Below are 25,461 nucleotides of genomic sequence, written 5' to 3'. Positions count from 1 at the left end.
AGAAAATGACTTTAACGCTCATTACTGGCTTAAAAATTCTAGTATATAGATGAAATTCGTCATAAGTAAGTTTCATACGAGTCAAAATCTATCTAAAAAATGTTATGTTGATCGGTCCATGATTGACCCTACCCCCCATATAAGGTCCCCTTCAGAAAATTCCTTTAACGCTTATAACTGGCCTAATAATACGAATATATAGATGAAATTCGACATAAGTAAGTTTCATTCGAGTCAAACGAGGTTTGATGGTGGGTATATAAGATTCGGCATAGCCGAATATAACACTCTTACTTGTTTAAATTATTTACAGTCACTAACGATAGAAACACCTTAACGACCCTAAACGGGATATTGCTTTTGACACTAATATTGCAATACTATTTTTTGTTTGCTCTCTTCTAATACTTAGGTTCAATATCTTGGGAACGGCATGCTAAATATTAAGAATATTAGTATCATATGATAGGTCATAGAAAGACCTGGTGTTAATAACTAAAAAGTACCTATAATTAGAATAATTAAATCCAAAGCTATATGAAAATTAATAAAATTGTATTTATTTAAGAAAGGTGGGTTTAAAACTATCTGGTTTCAATATTAAATATCTTATATGGGCAATTTCGTGTCGAGTGACCCAAGTCAAAAAATAATTTATGTATAAAACAGTAGTATTAATTTCAATATAATGATTCCAGACCTAAATGCGCAAATAGTTTTAAAAATATTGAAAGTTAAGATTTAACTCAAATAAATCTAAATATGTTAAAAATGCAATGTTCATCAAATGAAAGCCGAAATGTACAACTTGAAAAAGTCTTTAAATGCTTATACCTCCTAAACGAATTAAGAGAGAGTCGAAATTTAATATAAAAAAATTTTTAATTAAACATATTAGACTTTTTTAAACATAATGGAAATGGAAGCCGTTTAGAGTTGTTAACATATTCCTAAAATAGTATTTTAATATGACAACTTACTTTTTAATTTTATTTATATAATCCTTCCTTATACTTTTTGGTATATATTTAATACACTTCGCCAATTGAGAAAACCTTCTTAAATGTTTATTAACAGTTGATTTTTAACACAACACTGTCATATTGTTTTTTATTACTTAAGATTCACAATATTTTAATTACACTATTTTTCTATGAACATTAAATTCAATAACTCATTTAAGTTTTACGATGAATAATTAAAACTGAACATGACTGAACAAAACACAAAACATCACTGAACTTAGCAAAATTTCTGCATTATTTATTTTTATTTTTTTTTTTCACGCTAAAAAATGGAGTATTTATATTTTTTTGTTTTTGTACTCTTCTTACTATCATCCGGAAGTAACCTAAAAGTATACTTCCAGACGGCGAAAACTAGAAATCAATGTATTTTGTTTTTGTAAAATGTGTGCTCTCGTCTGACAATTGTACAGAAGTGACTACAATCCACACTTCCAGATGAATAAAATACAACATTAATGTGAACACTCTTCAAACTGTCTTCCAGAAGTGACATAAACGTACAAATCAAGAAGATACAAATTAGGAAACAATGTATTTTGTTATTGTAAAATGTGTGTTCTCACCCAACTCTCTTACAGAAGTCACTAAAACGTATACTTCCAGATGAAAAAAATTCAACAGACATGGTTTTTTGTTTAAGCAAAATGGATGCACTCTTCTAACTATCATCCGGAAGTAACTTAAAAGTATATTTCTAGAAGACGAAAATTCGAAATCAATGTATTTTGTTTTTGTAAAATGTGCGTTCTCGTCTGACAATCGTCCAGAAGTGTTTCTGACGTGGCGTCAGGGGTGATGCGCAATCGTTTTGTCTTCTAAATGTTTGAAGGGCAATGTTCATTAGACTGAAATACATTCTATACATATTTCTTTCCTTTTTTTCTTCGGTATAAATGTGTTAAAATGTTAATGGAGAATCGTATAGGGTAAGAGTTCTGAAACACTGCATAAATATGCGACTGCGATATGCCTTAAAAAACATCATTGTTCATTACCGCAAGCAACTATAAAATATTGTAGATAGCTAACAATAATTGTTGTTGCTGCTGCTGCTACTCATGCTGTTGTTGTAACATCGTCAGTTGGTATCCTTTATTGTATGTGTATACAGACTGTTACTTAAAAACATACATACTTGCTTGATCTAATAATGATGTGTTTTGCCTAATAACTTGTGACACATTTTCATCATCATTATCCTCACCATCATGGAACATTAGTTTAAACAGTTTAACACCTCTTTCTGTAACATTATAATGTCAAGGAATATAAAAGTTAGAAAAATGCACGTGCAACATATACAGATGTGAAAAAATAAAATATTATTAAATTTTGTACTAAAATAAATTGATTGATGTATAAATTAATGATAACTAGTAAGAGTTCTATATTCAGCTGTGCCGAATCTTATATAACCTTCAACATGATGTGCATGTGTGCATAAAAACCAAAAAGGAATAGTCATATTTCGAAAAAGTACCAAAAATCATTCACACAGAAAACAGATCGATTGTAAATTAAAATTATATCGTTGTTATTGAAAAACTGTATAATTAACTGATTTTCTATATTCAGTATTAAAAAACTATAATAATATTCGAATTGTGGTTTTAACAATTTCCAAATCAAAAAATTCATTTGTGAATTCAGTAAATGCAACCGACTTTTATTTAAGATTAAAACGTAATCTCAAATATTGGTCGCTGTAACCAAATAACAATAGAAAGTAATAAATATTGAGCACTGCAACCAATTTGCAATTGAAAAAATTATTTAAAATTTGATTACGATTAAAGGAACCAAATTCGATTTTCACAACCGATTAATTGTAGTTGACGTATACAAAAATAAATAAAACAAGTTAGAGTGCTATATTCGGCTCTGCCGAATCTTAAATACTCTCCACCTTAAACTGGTTTCATAAATTATCAAATTTTATGGATTGATTCAAATTTACCCTAATATTTTAGACTTACTTTCATTACGCCTTACAATATACAATTAAAAACAAAACTACCACTTAACAGACTGTTACAGAGCGTACTAAATTTAACCTATGTTCTGTATTTAAAATAATTTCTATGTGTGAGAGAAATGTATGGTAATAGTTATAGTTATAAAACTTATATAATTTTGTACGGGAGGTACAATAGATTTTCAACGTTGTTGATCCTATGAAAAAAAATAAAAAAAATTGCTTTTAAATTTTTATTGTTGAACCGAATTTCGACACTTAGTTTGATTTAAAAAAAAATTAATTATTTATGACAAAAAAAGATAAATCGATTTTAATTTAATTTTTTGCGAAAAATAATCAATTTTTTAATCCCTATGGGTGGTACAAGAAATTGTGGACTAATTTCGATTTTCAACTCAGTGGATTCCCAAACTATACATATGTATGATAAGATGCAAAAATAAATATTTGTGCCAAATTTTTTATGGAAATCATTATTTGGTAATTAGTAATATGCGTTTAAGTTATTCTCGAAAGGGGACCTTAAATGGGAGCTATGACCAATTATGGATCGACCGTAAAAAAAAATTATAATAAGTTTTCTGTAGATAAAAGCAATATTTGTGCCAAATTTTGTATGGATATCTTTATTTCGTAAAGAGTTTTATGCGTTTAAGTGATTCGAAAGGAGACCTTGTATGGGACCTACGACCAATTACAGACCGATCGTAAACAAATTTTACAGTATCATTTCTGTATATAAAAGCAATGTTTGTGCTAAATTTTGTATGGATACCTTTATTTGGTAATGAGAAATATGCGTTTAAGTGATTTTGAGAAGGAGACCTTGTATGGGAGCTATGACCAATTGTGGACCGATCGTGAAAAAAATGTACAGTAAGATTTCTGTAGATAAAAGCAATATTTGTTTGTATGAATATCGTTATTTGGTAATGAGTTATGTGCGTTTAAAAGTTTTTCGGAAGGTAACCTTATATGGGAGCTATGACCAATTATGGACCGATTCAGAAAATTGTTTCTTTATATGAATTCTATTGGCAAAGAATTTAAATTTGTAAAATTTCGTAAAGATATCGGCATTATTTCGGAAGTTAACAATGTTGATCCTGGCACCAAGAGTTATATCTCTGACAAAATTCATCAATTTCTCTGCAGTAGTTTTTGTAAAAAATACAAATAAATATGTGAAAAAGCACAATTTTTTTGAGGTTGTCTCAAATTTTTACTCATAACTCTATTTCACCGATCTTGCTGATTTTCAATACATACTGCTTAGGATATCAATGAATATTTTGGGTGAATTTCATAAAGTTCCGTTGCATCATTTTATACCCTCTATCACCACTGATGGTGGTGGAGGGTATAAATAAAACAAATTTACAATTAAAAACAAGTAAGAACTATAGTCGGGTGTGGCCGACCATATGATATTTACACCAATTGTGAATATTAAATGCGATAATAAAGCATTTGTGTTGAATCTTACAAAGGTTCCAAATAATATTTGTTCATGTACGGTTGTATGCTGACTAGGAGAAATAAAAGACCGATTTCAATCATTTTCAACAGCTTCGTCATTGGATCAAGAGAATGGTATGTGACACATTTTAACAAATTATATTGAAAATTGCGAGCTGTAGCGTGCATACAAGGATTAGACGGACATAACTTAATCGAATCAGAAAGTGATTCTGAACCGACTGGTATACTTAAGGGCAAATATTTTTGAGTGTTACAAACATCAGCATATTGGGCCGATTTTGGATAGATAGACGTAGTTAAGATATTAAAGACCCAAATCGGAAGGTCCGTTTGTATTGTGGCTAGGGCAGAAGTTAAGCCGATCCTTACAAAATTTATTGTTGGGAATTATGTTTATATAAAACTTATTAGTGCCAAATTTAATCGTGATACTAGTTTTCATAGTGAGTTGTTTACATTCAAGTCATTTTCTGAAGGAGACTTTGTATAGGGGCTAGGGATAAATGAAGCCTGATCATTACGGAAATCGACAGGGTTATTTATAATTATCTCAAACTTAATTATACTGATTTTTGGAAAGGTAGTGGTACATACATATGTATTTTAAATCAAATCTAGTCTATTAAGTAGATTTAGATCTATCAACAACGTATGGGTCTACTACACTATTTCAACTACTTTTGCTCACGAGTAAGTATAGACCTCAGGATATTCAGGAGAATGTTTTACCATTGATCTAACAATTTTTATTTATTAATTGCTTAGCATCGGAATAATGTTGTCCTGCAAAGAGATCAATTTGACATTTGGATGCAGTTTTCCGATGATTTCAACTGTATTGTTTTTCCAATAATAATATTAATTTTTTTAATAAAATTTTCCATGTGTATTGGAGGACCAAATCTTAATTTTCCAACATTACCGCAGGATTTGGAATTTCACTACATCATGGCTTATTTGGCATTAAACAATTTAGTATTCCCCTTTTATATTTAAGACAATGCGTTTTCAGTTTTACCATACCAATATTATTTATATTTCGTGTTTTGAATTTAGTTTAGTAAAACTTTAGTCAGTTTAGTTTTTATTTTCGTGGGTCCTCTACCAAGTACACAGGTGAGTAGGAGTAAAGTGAAGGGGTTTTCCTCATCAAATGATGTTCAAAAGTTAAAGGTTATTAGATTTATAAAAAATCAGCATATAAATACTTATATTTAGAGAACACTGTAATTGAGATCATCGAAAAACTTTACGCCAAATTTGCATCTACAGCGGACATACACATACATGTAACCTAATCATATAAATTCCTGTGCAATTTCTTCCACTAACCAGCTGTAAAATCATAACGATTTGATAAAAGTCTACTTAAATTAAATTAGCTATTAAAATAAAAACCATTAAAACAATTTTACTAAAGGTGAAAAATATGGCTGAAATATTATATTCCAACGTTTGATTCTGATTTGTCATTGTCACTTTGGGGTCTTTAATTTAATAAAATTTGAACTTTTCGGTGGAAATGCCCATATACTAGTTCTGTTCTCATACTCAATTCAACTGAAAACTATTGACCAGATTTTCTGAATAAGAAAAAAATATATAAAAAGAACTACATTATACCGAATGCTTACTTATATTAAATTTATTATGTAAACATTATAATTCTTATTTGCTATTACCTTGCAACCAGCCCTTAACAAAAAAAAAAAAAAAAAAAAACATTTCACCAGTAAAATTTACAAAGCCACTTTTTATTTATGTATGAGAATTTATTTTGTATTTTATTTTCGGTCAAAACAACAACGAAATTCACATTGTGGTCTGTCTAAAAGTTCGCAGTCAAAAACTTCCAAAAATCCATCCATAACTTCATCAACTTTATAATAAATAGAAAAAACTAAAACATTGGTACAGCAAACTAAGTTAGCAACAATCTACAGTTCCAACGCTACAATATGGAATACGCCCTCCCGGGACCGCCTGTAATAGTATCAGTTATTTTTAAAATAATACAACAACAATAAGAACATATACAATTACATACTTGCAATAAGAAGTACTACTAGTCATATTCTTAACAAGTAAGAAATTATAGTCGGACGAGGCCAACCATATAATACCCTACACCAGTTATATTAATCAAATGTGATGTAGTTTTCATAATAAAGCATTTAAGTTGAATTGTACCTTGCCTAAGATATACTTTATCTATTTATTGTTGAATAAAATTGTGTACATTTAAGTCAAATTTTGAAGGGGGCTTTGTATAGGCCCTATCATTATAAAATTCATCAGGTTCATCAAGGCTACAATAGAACTTATTTCTTCAGCTTTTTGTCGAGATACGAGTATATTAAATATAATTATGAACTTAAAGGTCCTATTCGGGGGGTTCAGTTGTTTGGGGGCAGGTGAAATAATGGACCGATGTTAACCATTTTCAATAGACTTCGTCTATGGTACAATAGAAGATCATATACCAAATTTCAAATTATATTCAAAATTCCGACCTGTAGTTTGATTACAAGGTTTATATGGACGGACAGACATACATACGCTAATCGATTCTGAAAATGTTTCTACTTTAAAATGGGTATAGGAACAATATTATTGTACGTTACAAACATCAGCACAAACCCAATATACCCTCCCCACTAAAGTGGTGTAGGGTATAAAAATTTCAGTCAGTTAAATATTCATAAAACTTTCTAAAATAAAAAAAAAGTATGAAGAAACAGACTATCAACCAACTGAGTTTTAGCTTATTTCCTATTTGTGTCCAAACAAAAAGACCCGAAACTCCCAATGGTAGTTGTATAATATGGAAGCAAAATTCTTTTAAACAAAACTAAAATACTTTTTAAAAAACTTAATGCAAAATATATATGTACATCCACACTGTACAAGTTACACATAACAGCCAGCAAAAACGAAATCTGTGAATAAAACGAAGTATGTACTTCCAAAAGAATAACATTCACCACCAAAAGTAGCACTAAGTGAGTTTTTTACCTTTTTGGGAGTGATGTTAAATGACTTCCAAAGAAGCGCAAATTATTCCACTTTTTCAATGCTGACGATATATTTGTTTATACCCCACACATCGATATATTGGTTAGACCCATATATCTTCTGGGTCCTTATTAAATTCTAAGACGATCTAGCCATGTCCGTCCGTCTGTCTATTGAAATCACGATAGGGCCCACACGAGATGAGCTATACAGTTGAAATTTTGCACAAATATTCTCTATTGCTAAGGTTTGTTTGGTGTTGAAAATGAACAATATCGGTCCACGTTTTAGGATAGCCCCCATACATGTGGACCTCCAAAAAACAGGTTTAACGGGCATAACTGTTTTAGAACATTCGAGTATAGCGATGAAATTCGACATAAATAAGTTTCATATGAGCCAAATTTTTCTACCAAATTTTTTGAGGATCGGTGCATAATTGACCCTACCCCCATATAAGGTCCCCTTCAGAAAATTACTTTAACACTCATTACTGGCCAAAACATTCGAGTATAGCGATAAAATTGGTATAAGTAAGTTTTTTACGGACCAAAACCTCTCAACTTACTTTTTTTAGGATCGGCACATAAATGACCCTACCCCCCATATAAGGCCCCCTCTGAAAATTACTATATCGCTCATTACTACCAAATTTAGTAAGAATCCGTCCATAACTTACCATACAAGGTCCCCTTCAGAAAATGACTTTAACACTCATTACTGGTTAAAAAATACGAGTATAGCGATAAAATTTGACACAAGTAAGTTCCACGCGAGCCAAAATCTCTCTAACAAATTGTATGTGGATCGGTCCATAATTGACGCTACCCCGCATATGAGCCCCTCTAGAAAAATACATTAACACTAATTACTGGCATAAAAATGCGAGTACATCTATGATATTCAATGTAAACAAGTTTTATATGAACCAAAATAGGTCTACAAAACGTTATGAGGATAGATCAATAATTGACCATACCCCTCATATAAGGTCCTCTTTAGAAAATTTGATGGGGAGGATTCAGAAAATTACAGGGATGAAAATCGACATAAAAAAGTATATACTTAGGAACATAATTCTTCATTCCGAATTTAATGAGGACTGATCTATAACTGACCCTAGCCCCTATAAAAGGTTCCCTTCAGGAAAGAGTATTGGTTATTAAAATATGAGTTTTCCTTATTTAAAATACGAGTATTGTGAAAATCTATGTACAAAATTTTATTAGTATCGGTTCATAATTGACGCAGGTCCTCTTCAGAAAATTACTCATACGCTCACGGTTTAAAAATTGAACAAAAATATATTGTTTTTAAAAATTAATATTTTGTTAGTTCAAAAGAGCTCGGTCCATAATTGACTTAAGCCATATTCCAAATATCACCCTGATGTTTATAGGGGAGCATTACTTTTACGGCATACGGTTTGATGGCGGGTATATGAGTTTCGGCACAGCCGAACATAACGCTCTCACTGGTTTGTTCTTACATTTTTTGTATTATATGTGTCTATTATTAATGTTAATATTATTTATGTAAGTCAAATTAGTTGTATCCTATACTACAATTTCACTTGCAAATTATTTCCAAAAAATAACATTAAAATTACTTCTTGAGTATGACTTCAGAAGTAGCGTATTTGAAATCAAATAACTCCCAAATTGGGGATTTCAAGATTTATTTAGGGACAGATTCCGTTGGGGAGGGATTTTCATAAAATTTGGGGATTTTTTTTTATAAATGTTGCGCTATTTTTGGGGATTTATATATATATTTCTTTAAATATTAACAATTATTTTCATTCTAGTTTAGTTTTTTATATAAGGGCCGTTTAAAAATATTTCAAACAGGGTTCGCAAATTACCCTCTTTAATTTGGAGAAATTTGGTACAAATACTCTTTGAATAAATACAAAATTCAAAGTTTTAAAGAATTTTTAAAATCGTTAATTTTTAGATTATAACGAAATTTTTTCTCAAATGCAGAAAAACTTTTTCTCAAAGGCATGAAGTTAAATATTTTAAATTTATAAATAAATTGTTCGATTTTATTAATCTTGGTCTCAATTTAATGTTTACGTGATCTAGCTTGACAACTTTTGTTTTTAAATAAGGATAATAAATTCAAAAACATATTTGAGTCAAGTATGTATGTATATCTTCTTTTGAAAATTTCATCCCTTTTATCCTTGAAAATTTTCAATATATTTTTCTCCAAAAAATTATTTGAAAAATATATACTAAGGGCCAAAATCTTTAGGTGAAAGATTAGCGATTAAATTAAAATTAATCCTCGAAAGATGTTTTTGAGTAATCAATTAGTTAATTTTGTTTGCAAGTTTAAGCGCCCAATGGAGGTGGTTTAATCTTAAGCACGAAATGCAAAAGTGTAAACAGCTGATGCAAAAAATATAATAAAATTTTTATAAATATAAACATTAAAATGTTCTATTTATTGATTAGTATAAATTATGGACCCTTCAAAATACATTTTTTTGTTTTTAATTTAAGTTTTCATTAATTTTCATATTAAATTTACAATTGTCTTCTTCTTTTTTATAAAATATGCATTGTTTTGATAACAAACAGTAAAGTTTTCTGTTGTTTTGTATGGCAACACTGCGAAGTTTAATCTTGTACTCAAAAACATAAAAGGGGATTAACATAAGATTAAATTTATTTTTAGATTAACTAATCTGATTATTAATTGGCATTTGATTACCATCTCAAAAACCCGCTCTAAGGGTTTTCGTTTAAACGTTCAAAACCCTCGTAAACTGTGCAACCTGTGCATGTTTCCATTTTCGCAATTGAATTGTATGGAAATTGATTTGCACAACCCTTATAAGTTTGAGCGACAAACTTGAGCAAACTCATTGTGCATTTAATAAATCCGTTCACTATTGTTCACTTTTGAATTTATGGACTTGAATATTCACATTTTAAACATATTTTGTACAATTTTTTGTTAAAATAATTTGTTTTTTATTTTTTGATTTCGTTTGAAATTTTTTTTTCAAATGTTTATAAATATTGTTATTGAACAGAATTTGAACAGGGGTTTCATGAAACAAGTTGAATAAACTTGCCCACTTGCACAAATGGTAAACTTAAGCGTTTAAATGAAAACTCTTACTAAAACCTCTTTTGAAAATTTTGAATATATTTTTCTTCATAAAATATATATTAAAACCACATACTTAAATACGGTTCCTATAGCATTATTAGTTAAGTCGCTAAAAAACGTATTATTACTCTACTATTAAAAAAATAATTTCTTGATAAACAAAGAAATCCGTGTTACTTTTTGGACTTGAACAAAACCAAATACTCGTAAAAGCAGAGATTGCATACAGAAGAACTGGGTACTCAGTTTTTCACTGTCTAATCTTTTTTTTCTAAATTAAGTTTTTAATATAAAAACATAATTTGTTTTTTATGGTTCTGGAAGCTATTAACTATCTGTTGATTTTATTAAATAAAATTAACAGATAGTGAAAGAAATTACTTTACATTGTTAAATTTTATATAAAATTTGTTTTTTAGAAGATTTCGAAACTAACAAGTTCTAGATCCAACTATAGATAATGACAATCCACAGATTTTTGGGCCAAGTTTCGAGCAATATTTTTTGCGATTCAATCCGGTTTAGGAGGACTTAAATATCAAAGTATTTCGACAAACTGGTGAAATAATATTAAATTAATTTAAATTTCACACAAACAGTTCAAAAAATTAAAAAACAAAATTAAATTCATCTTGATTTTTAGGTAGGTTATTGTTTGGGAATTAAAAATAAGTTTAGTTAAAATGTGCCCTATAATTTTTTTAAAACATCAAAACGTAACAAAATAAACGTATTACACTTTAGAAAAGTAAAAAAATATAAAAAGCATATTTTGTTTTTCACATTTTAAAAATTTCTGTTTTATTTTTTTGATTAGATCGTATTGTATCTATACTAGTATTAATTCCTTTACTAAGGACGAATTTAAAAAAATATTTTTAACTTTTTGTGTTAAATTTAACTTAACTTTAAATTATTTTTCATGGTTGTCTTTGATATTAAAGTCTCTTTTAAACCTCTTGAAGTGGGCAAAATTACACAAAATTGAAATATTATCTCTATAAGTGGATCTAAAACTTTTTTGGCAAGAAAACTTCTCAAAAACTAATTGTATATAAAATTCAACAATGTAAAGTAATTTCTTTAATTAGCTGTTTATTTTATTTAAGAAATTTTGAGTGTGCAACCCCTGAATCAGCTGTCAGGAACCATACAGCAAATTAAGCGGTAAAAAACAAACTTTATCATAAAAAAAACAAAGGAAAAAGTATATTTTTATATTACGAACTTCATTTATAATTAAAATGTTCAAAATTATATATGGAATACTATGAATCGTTTCTATTATTTTCTCCAATTCCAATTTTTTTGAATACCAATAAAATACGTTAGAGCAAGAAAATATATATATATCATATGAAGGCAGAGTTAAATACCTTTTATTTGAGATACTAATCATCAAATTCTAGCGGGTAAAAGTAAGGTTTTACCACAAATTAAGTTCGCTTCTATTATTTTTTTATTATTATATTATTATTTTTTCCATATCATATATATGTATATTAGAGTGATCCAAGCTTGTATGAAGGAAAAAAATTTTATGCGACAGGCCGTCCCCCCTCTGGAATTGTTCTATGGCTTGTAAAACTATGTCATGCAAAAAAATAGGCTGATTGAATAACGTTAACAGGTGCCGCAACGGCTCTGCATTTACAAGGGGAAAATTTTAATTTTTTTCAGTGACAAGGCGAACTTGTTGTCAGCTGTGGTCAAAAAAGTTTGATTTTTCAACGGCCGTTTCAAATCTCCAATTTCAGTTATTTTGAAACTTTGTTAAACTAGTTTAAAATTTTTTAGAATGTCTCATGGGGATTTATGGACAACAGATAAGTGAATAATACGGTGAAAAAATTAGATCAATAATTCTTACAGTTTAGCTGTACCTGCGATTTGAACTCTGCGGATTTCGGGAAAATCGCATTATTTTTGTAAAATTTTAGAGAATACGTTTTAGTTCTTTACTGTTGCACGTTTTAAACAAAGTATTTTAAGAGTATTTAAGACCAGATAATATAAAATATATATTCCAAATTTTATTCAAATCGGGCAAAGGTCAAATTTTGCAAAATTTGTGAATTCTCAGTATACCATGCCGAAATATTATTTATTTCTTGGCCATATTTAATAAATATGACTGGAATTTTTAGTGTAAAGTCTTATGTTTAAAATAACAGCTGTAAAAGTAAAGTTAACCCTTTAAATTACATGGGACAAATTTAACCCCGAAGTTAAAAAAAAAATCGTAAAAACATTATCCATTTGAATAATGCTCTATATAATTAGACGAATAACAGAAATAATACAAAAAATGATATATTAGGTGTAAAAGCTTATGAATTAACCCTTTTTGACCACATAAAGTTTGTATTTTTAAACATATTGGATTGAAAATCCAAACAAGCTTGGAGTGATCCAAGCTTGTATGAAGGAAAAAAATTTTATGCGACAGGCCGTCCCCCCTCTGGAATTGTTCTATGGCTTGTAAAACTATGTCATGCAAAAAAATAGGCTGATTGAATAACGTTAACAGGTGCCGCAACGGCTCTGCATTTACAAGGGGAAAATTTTAATTTTTTTTCAGTGACAAGGCGAACTTGTTGTCAGCTATGGTCAAAAAAGTTTGATTTTTCAACGGCCGTTTCAAATCTCCAATTTCAGTTATTTTGAAACTTTGTTAAACTAGTTTAAAATTTTTTAGAATGTCTCATGGGGATTTATGGACAACAGATAAGTGAATAATACGGTGAAAAAATTAGATCAATAATTCTTACAGTTTAGCTGTACCTGCGATTTGAACTCTGCGGATTTCGGGAAAATCGCATTATTTTTGTAAAATTTTAGAGAATACGTTTTAGTTCTTTACTGTTGCACGTTTTAAACAAAGTATTTTAAGAGTATTTAAGACCAGATAATATAAAATATATATTCCAAATTTTATTCAAATCGGGCAAAGGTCAAATTTTGCAAAATTTGTGAATTCTCAGTATACCATGCCGAAATATTATTTATTTCTTGGCCATATTTAATAAATATGACTGGAATTTTTAGTGTAAAGTCTTATGTTTAAAATAACAGCTGTAAAAGTAAAGTTAACCCTTTAAATTACATGGGACAAATTTAACCCCGAAGTTAAAAAAAAAATCGTAAAAACATTATCCATTTGAATAATGCTCTATATAATTAGACGAATAACAGAAATAATACAAAAAATGATATATTAGGTGTAAAAGCTTATGAATTAACCCTTTTTGACCACATAAAGTTTGTATTTTTAAACATATTGGATTGAAAATCGACCGTAGAAAAGGATTACATAAAGGTTTTCTTTTAAAAATGTTCACCTCAAGTTAACTGCACAGTCAAAATGGGTTTTTGTTATATTTCTGTTATTCCTCTAATTATAATTTTTGAGCTTTGGTGTTAAATTGTTCCCAAGTGTCTTAAAGATTTCATCTACCATTTTTTACACTATTTTAAATATCGGAGTATATACAATAAATTCCAGCCATTTTTGGTAAATATTACCGTCAAATAAATATTATTTTTTTATTGGTACACTAAGAATTCCCAAATATTGCAGAATATGACCTTTGAACTCCACAGTTTATGGGTTAAAAATGTCCGATTTTAATTAAACTTCGGATATATATTTAATATTATTATATATATTTTAAGTAACAAAATGTTTTGTTTAGAATATATCCCAAAAAAAGTAATATTTTTTGTCACATTTCGAATTCATGTGCTGTGAGACACGTTAATGGCCTGGGGAATTTGCAATAACTTTTAAAGTTTTCAAGCCATTTTCAAAATTTATTACTAAATGGCCAACTTTGAGCAAAAACTGAAAAATTCGGTATTTTCCCCTTGTAAATGCACTTGTAAACTTCAGAGCCGTTGCGGCACCTGTTAAAGTTATCCTTTCAGCCTATATTTTTGTATGAGATAGTTTTACAAACCAGAGAACAATTCTAGAAGGGGAGACGGCAAAATTCGCAACTTCGTTTTTTTGGAGCACTCTAATGTATATGTATACATTCATCCTGTATATGTACAAGTGATACCGTTAAATTTTCCTTCCATGTCCAGGTATGTTCAGAGTAAACTCTGTTCATACTTATTATTTGATGGATTCGCACTTCGGTCTACCGGTAACGTCTCTAGGTGCTATTGCCGACTCAACAGAGGCCATACCATCTGCGTGGTTGTAAACGGAAGTGATGTTTTTGCATTTCGGAAGTTAAGCAACGGGGCAGCAATGGTCATAGATTAGATAGCTCAATTACTTGAGCAAAGTGCACGTATACTGGACCGAAAATTTCATATACGTAAATTGCCACCCGCGTGTAAGAAGCCCAATGGGGCGGTGGTGAGTCATCACAAAAGCTTACCCCGTGGTTGGAAAATACCACCGTGAAATAGGCCAACACGGCAGGTTTTCACGGAAAACACTTCGACATTAATACCCTTCTCACGATGGTGAAGGGTATACAAATAACACAGTTTGCCCAACCCTTACCCTTGGTATGGAAAACATTTGCTTTCAGATTATTTTCAGTGTTGGTAAACATTTTTTTTCAATAAAAATATGTACGCAAAAAACTAATTTTTAAGCGAATGATGTCTCAAATATCAGAATGCGACAAAAATAAATACCTGGGAAATGATACTATTTTTCTGAAAGGTGGATCCCAGTAGAACAACAATATGTGTCTGAAATTTTTTAGTTTGCACCGTTGTCCAAGTTTGGAGATGTGTTTTGAAAGTAACCGTACTTTTTTTAATTGATTAGAAACACATGTCTATTCATGAGAAAAACGCAACTTTGTTTTTAAAAATCCCTTAGCATTATTTTTCTTAATACAAAATTGTTCAAAAACTGATTTCTGAAGGATGCTTTATATTGGGGATAGGGTTAAATATGAGCCGATCCTCGAAAAATTTGATGGATAAAAGTTATTTATGCTGAATTCATCGTGATATTAATATTAAGAGGAGAATTATAGAATCCAATTCATTTTTTGAAGGATGGTTTGTATGGGAACTAGGTTCAAATACGACCGTATTGTCTAAAGAATCAGCAGTATCACTAAAGATTTATTTGACCCTAGTCCTCATGCTAATCCTCCTTAAGCAAGCGACTTTAATTCAATAATTCTCTTAATTGCATCAATATCACGATGAAATTCAGCATAAATAACTTTATATAAACTTTATATTTAATCCGTTTTGGAAACATTTTGTATTAAGAAAAAGATCAATAAAGTTGTCGTTTTTAATTTAATAAACTGATACTTCCACCGTGAAACCCCTATTAACGAACAACAAATAAGGCATTTTCTTTTCACAAATATGTAGCAAAAAGGAATAATTAATTCATATTTTACTCGTTTTTTTTTTTTTTTTGTGTAGATATTTTTGTTTACACCACATCTGCATGCAAGACAAAGACCAAACAATGCAAAAAATGCACGATTTTTAATATTTGGCTTGGGAAATTGTCAATAACTTTGTTGTTAAGAAAAGATAATTTAAATAGCTCAATTTTTGAAGAAATTAAAAAAAGTCCTATTTTACACTTTTCAAACAATTTCCGCACGGGTTATCGTTATCCGATTTGACTAAAAGTAAGTAAGTTTTAGACACTAATAAACAATATAAGATCCATCTGTGCAAAATCGATATATTTTGGACACCTCCACTGTCTATATAATATAACAGATTAATTTAATTATTTTGCAGTGAGACACTGTATGTATAGTAGATAATGGAATTTATTTTATTCTAACTAACATTTCTTCTTAAATCTCTATGTACCCTTTTTTAATCCATTTTTGGGAATAGACTTGAAGTGAAAAGAAAGTTTCGAATGATTGACATAGCAAGGCTATATTTTAGTTTGTATTTATAGCTCTTGATAGATACCTTTAGTATGTAAGAAAAGTGGAAAATGAATTGTATTAGCTTTAAGAAAACTTATTGTACTGAATAGAATTTTGAATTGAAACTTGAAAAACTTGAAACTTCTTAAATCTCTAACCGAAATATTATCCTATAAATAAAACTCGTCTATGGAATTGGTATTTAAAATAATTAGTTTCTGCGTGAACTGACACACTGTCGGTTTTTTTTTTTTTAATTATTTTCGTTTTTTTTTTTTTTAAATATATTGGTTTATTTATGTGTCCATTGTTGTATAGGAGAACTTTAATAATGTTGTGTCTTTTTGTTCTCGTTGCAGGTTTTGGCTTCGTTACATTTCAAAGTGAAGACGTTGTAGATAAAGTTTGTGAAATTCATTTCCATGAGATAAATAATAAAATGGTAAGTTAAAATATGTATTCTAATTTTCTTTAATTAGCAGTCCGTCGTCCACTTTATACGTATTTAAATGGCATGCTGTAAAACAATTTCCTTCTCATTTTTGGGGTTATTTCAATAATAATTAATGAATTATTTGTTTGTCTACAGGTCGAGTGCAAGAAGGCCCAACCGAAAGAAGTAATGTTACCAGCAAATTTGGCTAAAACTCGTGCTGCTGGCCGTTCTGCTTACGGTGAGTTGGTAGTTTGGAGCAGTAATGCTAACACTAGTTCAGCTGCCGCTGCTGCAAGTGCCGCTGGTGGTGGTGGTAGTGCTACAGCTGCTGGTATACTTGGTAGTAATTTTGCCATGGCAGCAGCAGCTACTGCTCTTCCCGGCGTACATCATCATCACGCTCATGCTCATACACATGCAACCCTGTTTGGTGGTGTTGGTTCGGGTGGTGGTGGTAGCGGTACTAGTGTGCACTCTAACACTTCTTTGCGTTATACGCCATATCCGTTGCCAACACATTTCGCTGCGGCTGCAGCTGCAGCTGCCGCTAATCAGCAACAACAATTACATCAACACCAACAGCAACAACAACAGCAGAATTTGGCAAACGCTGTAGTTGCCGCCGCAGCCGGTGCTCAACCCTCCCATACTTTCATACCACTTTCAACAACAACACCCAATCCCTCGGCCGTAACTGGTCACTCACTTTTGCAATATGCTGCGGCTGCAGCCGCTTCCAATCCACATCAGGCCTCGGCTTTATACGATGCCGCTGCTATGGTTGGCTATAAGCGTTTGTTAGCAGCAGCAGCTGCTACACAACTTAGACCTGCCAATACAAATAATTCTTTAGCAGCGGCCGCAGCTGCTGCTGCCGCTTCTGCACCATCGGCTCAAGCCCAATTAAGACCAGCTTCGGCCACCCTAACTTATCCCTTCACCGATTTACTATCGGTACCGGGTCTAGATATGCCCACCGCAACTCTCTATCAATTACAGGGCACGAACACCCTTGGAATCTGACCACCTTCAGCGGTACTAACACAACTAACACGTCCATAATTGATTTTACCGATTTTTAAATTACAAAAATTTTCATTTATTCATTTCTCATTTAAATATTATTTATAGTTGTATTCATATAATACTTACTTAACAAAATAAACATTCAAATTTGGACATTAATTTGAATGTTTATTTCAATTCAAAAAAATTAATTAATCTATTGTATGTATGTTTAACTTAATATGTACTACTACTGCTACTATTATTGCTAAAACTTAACATTATTTAAACAAAAATATACAAGTATTTGTAAATTAATGCTCAAAGTCAAACAAACAAGAAAAAAAAAACATAAACCACTAGGTTTAGTTTAAAATTATTAATGAATATTTAACCTCTTAAATCAAAAGAAAAATTTACCATAAAACTATAATACCAAAAATTAATCTAAAAAAAAGAAAGAAAAGAAACATTGTGTTTTGTCTAACCATTTGCATTTAGTGTTTTAGTTTAACATTTAATATCTAAATCAAACAAACAAACGAAAGGTCCTTTAATCTTTATTATATGATCTTTAGAGTTATGTTAAAACCATTTCATTCATAGGTATTTAAAGGACTTTTAAATGTTTCAATTACACATTTGTATTTTTCCTCTTAACATTAACTTAAATGTAATTAGTCTATTGAAAACTTTAAAAGCATATAATGTTTTTAGCAATCGGTTGAACTGATTTGCAGAACATGAAAAAAAAAAACAAAAAACTACTTTCAGAAAGGAAATTGATTTTAATGTAAAGGGTTTTTGATTTTCGTTTATTGATCAAGACTTATCTTGAATATTTTAACATTCTTGTAAGATTTTTTCGGAATTAAATAAAAGAATATTTGATGAATTAATACAGATATCCCATATTACATCAGTTTTCTTCTGAAAAATATGTTATTTCTTTCTTTTTCCTTAAAACATATTAGATAATTTTACTTAGTTATAAGATTAATTACTCTAAATATTTACGATATATAAAAAATACATTTTGTAAAAACCGTAATGTAATCTTCCAAATCAGAAAAAACCCTAGGGGCTTAGAGGCCAAATTTTCCGATTCGATTGAAATATGATTTAAAAAATTAGGTGTCATGAAAAAGTAGATGTTTTTCTTAGGCCAAAGTGTGTATATGAAATATTTTTAGAAAACGATAATTTATATGTAAGTAGACGATATGAAATTACTAATTTGACACACAAATCGAATTATTAAATACAAGCATACAAATTTGTAGAATATAAGTAGTGGATAAAATTAATAAAAAAATAACAACAGAATTTGTAAAAACCGTAAAGTGAAAGTGAACAGAACCAGGATTCGAAGGTAGAAATTTTTGTGTAACAATACTTAGAACATTCTTAATTTTATTTTTATCTCGCTAATTTTATTTTTCATTAGAAAAGATTATCAATGTTGGAAGATCATAAAAAATTGATGGCTTAGGTATAAAAAAAAAAAAAAAACAAATAATTGAAAAGTTTGCTCTCATTTCTAGAAAAATTACATCGTACAACAAATTGAGAAAAATTGTTGCACACATGAGCAAGACCAAATACGTTTAAAACTACATACTTGATATAGTTGTATTACATTTTAGGTTTTTTATTTTCTGATCGTTTATTTTTTTAAAGGACTTTAAAGTTTGAAAGGAAGAGTAAGTATAATTATATTTAGCTAAAATTTGGTTGGGTCTAATAGGTCAATATGGGTATCGACTGAAAGAGGAGATATGAATAAAATACGAATAAAATTATTTTAAAATGTTAAAATAAAAACACAAAAAAAAAATTCCTTTAAAACTGTAATCCAGTAATATCCTTATTTTCTATAGTTAGTTTTTTTATAAAAAATATATGTCAAATTTACTAATATGGAGTTCCAGATTCCAAAATTTCATCTTCTTATCTTTATTAGTTTTTTGTAAAAATAATTTAAAAGTTAAGTTATATTCAAATTGAAAAATATGTTTGTTGAAACGATTTTGTAAATTTATTATTTATAAAACTTAACTATCCCCATTATCTCAATGTCTGTTAATTTTTTTATCCCAACGTTAAATTGACAGTTTTCAGGCAGAATATCTACCAATTAAACGATAACCGGAGGTTGAGATAACAGGCCTTAAAATGTATAAAATTTTATTTCGTATAATTAAGACGATTTAGTGATTTAGGTGTTGATATTAGAACATGCTTGTTCTGAACTCTAAAATCCTCTTCAGGATAATATGATAAGCGCGATATTATTATAAATATAAATTATAATACTAAAATATGGCTTGAACTTCCATAATTGACTTATAAGCATTAATATAACGATGAAAAGCTACATAAATATTTGTATTTGACCGTAGCTCACATATGAAGCCACTTTCAGAAAATTAGTTTTTCTTCAATATGTCGCAATTGAAATAAAATCAAATCATATTTTACTAAAATAAACTGGTGTAGGGTGTCATATGTTCAGCCAGCCCGGCTATACTTTCCTACTTGTTTAAATATGTATTTATGTATATCGTGGTTTACTAATTGCGCTTGATATACGTTTGCGCTTTTAACAAAAAATATATAATAAACTACTTTGATAACATTATTGGGAGGTCAAAGGTATTTTTAAAAGATATATAGAATTTACAACAACTATAATAGGTATTTTAACATGACAAGATAAAAAAAATATATCCTTAATCGATTTTTATCCTTTCATATTTTTCAAAGTTTCCACTTTATTTTTTAACTTTTTATCATGGAAATAATGAAAATCGGTTCTAAAATATCATTTTCTCCATATTATTTTAACAAAAAAAAATTTTAAATTTTTTGAGTGGAAAATTTTATTAATTTTTTTTTGAGATATTCAAACAAAAATATATAAAAATGAAACAAATGGAGCTATGAAGACCAAATTTGAGACTATTGTACTCCATTCTAATGTCTTTATTATGAATATTTTTTTTTACAATTTTGTATAAAATTTCGAGGATAATAAAGGATTAACTTTTATAAGGATATTCTTTATATCTTTTTATGATTAGAAAATAAAATGAAATGCTACATATAATTACTGGAATTGTCTTCTTTCATTTGATACCCATATTGTAATAATAGGATGACTACAAATATTTAATAGAGAATTTTGAAATGTGTATGTACTTCAAATTTTTAAGTCATTTAAAAAGGACTAACGATCAGAAAATTAAAAACTGAGTACGGAGTTTTAGCACATAAATTATCATATGTATATGGTTTGGTTCGTGTGTGAAAAATGCTGTTGCACGGTGTTATCATTTTATTACTGGTTTCTTATATAAAAAGTTAAATCTTCTTTTTATCTTGATAAAAAAAAACAATTTAAATTAGAAAAAGTTTAATATTTCAAAAAAAAGGACACTTTAATTTTTAATAAACAACTAGATACAAATAACAATTGTTGAAAAACCTGTAAAAGTGCAATACTTTATGAATATATGTTTGTATAAAGCGCGAGAGGGCAAGGTGAACTAATTAAAAACAGCAACAACAGTGAAATACTATTTAACAATAGAGAGAGAGAACAACAATTACCTCAAAAACTATTGCAAGGATGCTCTAAGAGGATAATTAAATATACATACATATAAAAAAGAAAAAAAATAGTGCAAAAACGTCAGAAAGTCAATGGAATTGTAATATACCAATCAACAGCACCAGAACAATTCAACAGCAGCAACAAAAATGGATTAAACATTTTTTATTATTTTTAAAATAGATGTTTTATTTTTTATTTTAAATTTTTCAGAATTTGTATTTTTGTATTTTTTAGTTGTAGTTTATCAATAGTCATTTTTTTTTTTAATTTTTATTTTAACTAATTTATTTAAACGTCTTTCCTTTTTAAGTTTTTTAATATGAATTCATTCTATTAAAAAAATATTTAATCTAAATACATAAAAGTACTAAATTATCATAATAGTTTTAGTGCAAAAAAAAAATAATAAGATCAATGACTTTTATTAGAAAAGTTTTAGATTAACAACAAGTAGGAAAGTATAGTCGGGCATGACCGACCATATGGTACCCTACACCATTAGTATATTTTAAAAATTATGTATTTTTCATAGAGAAACTTTTATGGTTAATTTTACCTAAATTCCGGTGTATTTAAATAATTTATTGATTAAAAATAAATTTTCTAAAATAGGCTTTGTATGGGAGTTAGGGTCGAATATGAGCTGATCCTCATAAAATTTGAAGGAGGGATATATGTATTTTTATATAATGCTGAATTTCATTGTGATACCAATTGTGATATAATGGACCGATTTCCTCTGCCGAAAAACACATTTGGTCCAAATTTTATCAAAATATCTTGAAAATTGCGGCCTGTACCTTGCGCACAAGGTTTACATGGACAGCCAGCCAGACTCAGAGCCGTGATTCGATCGGTAATCTTTAAGGTAGGCGTAGGACCAATATATTTGTACGTTACAAACATCAGCAAAACCCACTATAGTGGTGTAGGGTATAAATATGTATGTTGCACAAAATCGTCGGTTGAATGTGGAAATTATAGTTACATCTATATTTTTTATATCATAAACTTTTACTTATTTAAATCGGTATATTCATTAAAATCATATTTAATGCATTTGGAAGTAAAATATTAATAATAATATTAAATAATAATAATATTAAATAATAATAATAATATTAAATAATAATAATATTAAATAATAATTACTTATCAATTCGCCTCTTTCAACTGACCGTTTTGTGAACAAATATTTTTTTTTAGTTTAACAAGGTCACCACTTTTTAACTTATTTTAGTTTTAAGTATATTTTAGTTTTTAGTTTAAACGAACATTTATACTAATATTTTTTAAATTAACAGCAATTATAAAATAGGTTACAAATTAGAAACTTTTATTATTACAACGAACAAAAATCTTTTAGCCAATCTTAGTATATACTTTTAACAAATACTTTTTCTAAAATAACGACAACAACAAAAACAAATAAATCAATGAAATGATTTGTTTGGAAATATTTTTAATATTAAAAAACTTAGTAAATTAGTTTAAAATTTAACTTTTTAAAATTATAATTACACTTTAGAAATTAATACAAATAAATTTGAAATATTTTCAGACAGCAATAATGGCTATTCGCATATGTCAAAACATTTTTTATATGTACATTAGGGTGTCCCGTGGACCACTTTTTTGTATGAATACCTCTCAAACGATGCGTTTTAATGTACTACACACGAGAAAAATAAAAAACAATTTTTTTGAAAAGTTCAGTTCCCCACCTGCGATTGAAAATCTTGATCTCAGTACAATATGTTCAAAAATAATTTAATGCAATCTTTTCGAAAAATTCCGTAATTTTGAGCTTATCGCCGGAAAAATAATTTTAATGTATTACAAGGGGCATATTATTAAAAAAAAAAACTAAAAAATTCTGAAATGAACTGTTCCAAATGCCAATCTGTTTTTTAAACATTTTTCTGTATAAGCTAAAAATTAGGACAATTTTGACACCTATTACGAAAATAATACGCCTCTCCAACCCACTAAAAATCATTCTGTGGACCAAAAATACTCCACAAAGATCAGCAGAAAAATACGGAATTTTTGAGACCCATTTTGAAAAAATCGAAGACATTTTATTTTTCACAAATAACACTGAGATCAGGATTTTCAATCGCTGGTAGTGAACTGAGAACCGTTCGAAAAAAAATATTTTTTATTTTTTTCGTGTTCAGTACATTAATGCGCATCGATTGATAGGTATTCCTACATTAAATTCTTTAAAAATGCTGTTCCTCGGGACACTCTAATGTACACACTCATTTTTGTCGTCTGAAAATATCTTTATAAATAAGATTAATACTAAACTCAGAAATTATCTTTATATATCTGTGTATTTGTCTAATATATGTATATGTGTGATAGTATGTGTTTATGTCTTAGTGTAGGATACAGAGAGATACTTAAAGAATTCTTAAAATCAATAATTTTTGAAAAAAAAAAAAAACATTAGTCAAATCTTCTATAGTGAAACATAACGAAATAATAAATAACTATAGTAAACACTAGTTAACATACATATTTACACATCTATAATTACATATTTTTTATTTAAATCAATTGATACATTTTTAGTTTCTAAATGTTTTAGATTGTACTCGTACAAGCAAAATTTTAGCGAATTACTTTCTATTTAACAGAGAACAAAAATATATATCTAAACATACAACTTTTTTGAATTTACAACTTTTTTATATTTTTTATTTTTTAGAATTTGTTTATCAACAGAAGTGAAAATTTTTACGAAGTTTTGTAATATTTATATTTGCTTTTATTTTTCTCTTTCATTATTTATCGACAATACAGACAACATCATGTGGGGACTAGGGACATTACCGGAAGGTGAGTATTAACATGTTTCTTAATTATATATACCAAGTTTTAAATTTAAAACAAATTAGTTTAAATATTTAACCTAAATTTGAATCAATCCTTAAAATTGAATAACTTATGTATACCTTTTTAAGGTGGATAGTGTTTATAAAAAACCGACTTTTAGAAAACCCGGTTTTTTGGTTAACCCAAAATTGACCATTTCTAGAAAACCGGTTTGTCGGTTAACCGAGTATAAAAAAACCGGTTAACCGAAATGTTTGGAAATCTTTAAAATATTATAATATTTAGTTGAAAAATGTCATTTTGAGAAATATTATGAATTACTTAATAAGATATTTGCACTTTTTAGTATAGATATGTACATTAATATATCTTAAGAAAACAAACTTATACAGATCTATAGGAGGGATAAATTGACCTTTGAATATATAATGCATCTATATCAATAACAAAATGTATGTCCAGGACTATCAAGTATAAATAGTGTTAAGGCTAAAGACGATTCATCAGGCACGGAAGTAGACGACGACTGTCTCGGCATAGACATTGAGCCCCTGCTTTAATTGTGACCTTCCTCCGCTCGCTACGCCTGTGGTTGTTCAAATTACTGCGAAATATTGACAGGTGTCATTCTGACTTCCTGTCAATCAACCTAAGCGCCATTACAGTTTGTGAAAACCCTAAAAACTCATATCTAGGCATTATTGGATTAATGGTAGAATATTTGACAATAATCTAATTGGCCAGCACTATTTTTAGGCAATTTGGAAATGCCCGTCTGTCAACCTAATGATGGACAAAATAATTTGTCTTCATACCCTAATCAAAATTAAATACATTAAATATTAAATAAATTTTTTAATGTTTAAGTTTTTTACGTTGAATACACAGAAAAAAACTGAAAAACGTTTTCAATTACCAAAACCTCGTTTTCAATTATTTTATTTTTTGAAGTTCAACCTATAACAAAAATTGTATATTCAATTACTACTTATAATTGATTTCGTACACAAAATTTTTATTTTTTTCTATTTTTGTTGTTGTTGTTGTCA

The 25,461-nt window shown here is 28.8% G+C and overlaps 1 protein-coding gene across 3 annotated transcripts in view; it reads left to right on the top strand.

Annotated features, from left to right (window-relative positions):
- The window catches only part of LOC119600399 (RNA-binding protein Musashi homolog Rbp6), a 96,337-nt gene that overhangs the window by 16,992 nt on the left and 53,884 nt on the right, over nt 1–25,461 (top strand). For all 3 annotated transcript variants that reach the window (XM_037950590.1, XM_037950591.1, XM_037950589.1), the window contains exons 2-4: nt 16,871–16,953; nt 17,101–17,185; nt 24,380–24,415. In XM_037950590.1, the coding sequence (XP_037806518.1) occupies nt 16,871–16,953; nt 17,101–17,185; nt 24,380–24,415 (204 nt within the window). The remainder of the gene's footprint in view (nt 1–16,870; nt 16,954–17,100; nt 17,186–24,379; nt 24,416–25,461) is intronic.

This window comes from Lucilia sericata, unplaced genomic scaffold, assembly GCF_015586225.1.
Source record: "Lucilia sericata isolate MDLA Ls3-8-SP2 unplaced genomic scaffold, ASM1558622v1 Contig000112F_arrow, whole genome shotgun sequence".
Taxonomy (NCBI): Eukaryota; Metazoa; Arthropoda; class Insecta; order Diptera; family Calliphoridae; genus Lucilia; species Lucilia sericata.
The sequence above is the reverse complement of the archived record's forward strand: the minus strand, read 5'-3'. Positions and strand labels throughout refer to the sequence as shown.